General features: G+C 57.2%; 1 protein-coding gene across 1 annotated transcript; it reads left to right on the top strand.

The window, feature by feature from the left end:
* Nucleotides 1-635: 635 nt before the first annotated feature.
* Nucleotides 636-1207, top strand: C8Q71DRAFT_854850 (uncharacterized protein; the record flags this gene model as incomplete). Its single annotated transcript, XM_047927116.1, has 4 exons — nucleotides 636-908; nucleotides 967-981; nucleotides 1060-1098; nucleotides 1154-1207. The coding sequence occupies 4 exons, from the start codon at nucleotides 636-638 to the stop codon at nucleotides 1205-1207; spliced, it is 381 nt and encodes a 126-aa protein (XP_047782462.1).
* Between the last annotated feature and the right edge of the window lie 758 nt (nucleotides 1208-1965).

Here is a 1965-nt window from a genome sequence, read left to right as displayed (position 1 = left end):
TGGGATGGGCGCCGCATTTTGAGCAAGCGAGGCCAGTGCACTACCGGGATCAAGAACGGCAGCACATCCTGACCTCATCTGCGCGCGCAACACGCAGGTGCATGTGGAGGCGCTCAAGGTCTGGAACCGCGCATTGCCCACTGCGCCCGTGAAGAAGCACGAGCGGATCGTGATGTCGTCAGGTAGCCCCAGTTGGTTGACCAGCCGAGGGCTGCGGAGGCTGCGTAGAGTGTTTCTCGTGAGTATTCTATGGTAGTCTGTGGTGCCCAGAGGACCATCGCTGATGGGCGTTGCGTAGATTTGACTCCATGGGAGATTTCGCATGAAACGCGATCTCGCGGAAACCATCACTGAACTGAGGTTCGCGTATTCACCACTTCGAGCCCCTTCGACCTTATTCGCGACGGTGACAAGGGCGGTCGATTGAGAACGATGGAAGATGACCTCTTGTACGTAGCCAAGCAAGCTCGAACGCCACTGTCCCAGCCCTGCTCACGCAAGTGAGCAGCGTTCTGAACTTATCGGGGCATGTGCTATGGACCATCCACAAATACGCACTGCACCTTGGCAAGCGCAGTCAGCCAGGATGGATATGACGAGTGACATAGCGAGCTGTACATCATCGAGGATCCCCCATGCGCACCGACGGTAGCTGGAGCATGAGCCGAGCAGGCCACGTGAACCAGTCTCACAGAACTACGAGGGCCTGTGCATGGCGTACGGCCAAGCTACTGGGTCACCGACGTGACAAAGCTCAGTCATCGCTTCCTCACTGCGGACAACCTCAAGCTCTCGGACGAGCTCCGCTGCCACGGCATGTCCCTCATGGTCGCCGTCGTCGTCAACAACATCATGGCTACCTCTACGCGAACACGACTGTGTACCAGCTCACGACCAAGCTCAACCAGGTTCGTGATGCATAGGTTTCGCGTTATATGCGCAAACTCTGACCCTAAACGATGTTAGTTCTGCAACTTCATTGTAAACAGCACGAGCAACTGAGCGTCGACAGAGATGGAGATCCTCACGCAGAGCTACTATGGTCTCGGCTTCCACTAGGGCGACATCTTCACTACCCTGCCGAATATTGGTTCTCTAGTGAGTCATTCAGTCGCTGCACGGTTCTGGAGCTGACTCTGCTCTGCCGATCTAGCCGAAGAACATCACCATCACTGTCTACACATCCTGGGCTGCGTCGAGCGCATGACACCACAACCAGCCTCGCGCACAGGAATAACCTACTCACCACCCGACCACGCCCAAAAATACCTATTACCGAGCCCACCACCGCGCGCACGACTGTACCACGGCCGAGCATGCTCGCGTACTGGTTTGGGCCCTCGAAGCCGCACACATCCGGCGGGTTGAAGAGCGGGTCCGGCATGAAGACCGCGGGCCGGCCGCTCGTGATGTAGTCCATGCAGTCGTGCCGCTGCTCCCGGCGGCGTACTTCTCGCACGAGAGGATCCCGCGAGGGGGTGCGTCAGCTCCAGCCCTGGCTACGAGGGGATCAGACGACTCAGGGTGGCGGCGTGCTTACTCACTAGTGGACTCGACTTTCAGGTTCAATTGTTTACGACAATTGACGTCGGGGTGTTGCATCTCGAGGAGAGGGAGATGGGCTTGTCGTGGTGATGTCCACGCACATGACCTCCGCTGTGACCACCAGTGTTTGGATCTGCATGCACACGATGTATGAGGATGGAGGGTCTCTCGGACAAAACGATATCGAACGCGTCCCTAGTGGACGTTTTTATCACACTTCAGTCGTGCTCCTCTCAGCGCGCGACTGATCAGGTGTTCACAACGAGCCGCCGTAGTCCGTTATGTACCTGCTTGGTTCCCCGGCGCCGCGTGGAAGCACAAAACGAAGCCGTACCACGACACTTTCAAGAGATGCTGCGCGGTTCATTCGAGCCCGTAAAACAGGAGTTTGTATGCGTTCACCGGATAGCTGGTTCATTG

This window comes from Rhodofomes roseus (assembly GCF_022264815.1).
Source record: "Rhodofomes roseus strain CIRM-BRFM 1785 chromosome Unknown C8Q71scaffold_4, whole genome shotgun sequence".
Lineage (NCBI taxonomy): Eukaryota > Fungi > Basidiomycota > Agaricomycetes > Polyporales > Fomitopsidaceae > Rhodofomes > Rhodofomes roseus.
This window is presented reverse-complemented; position numbering and strand designations above follow the sequence as displayed.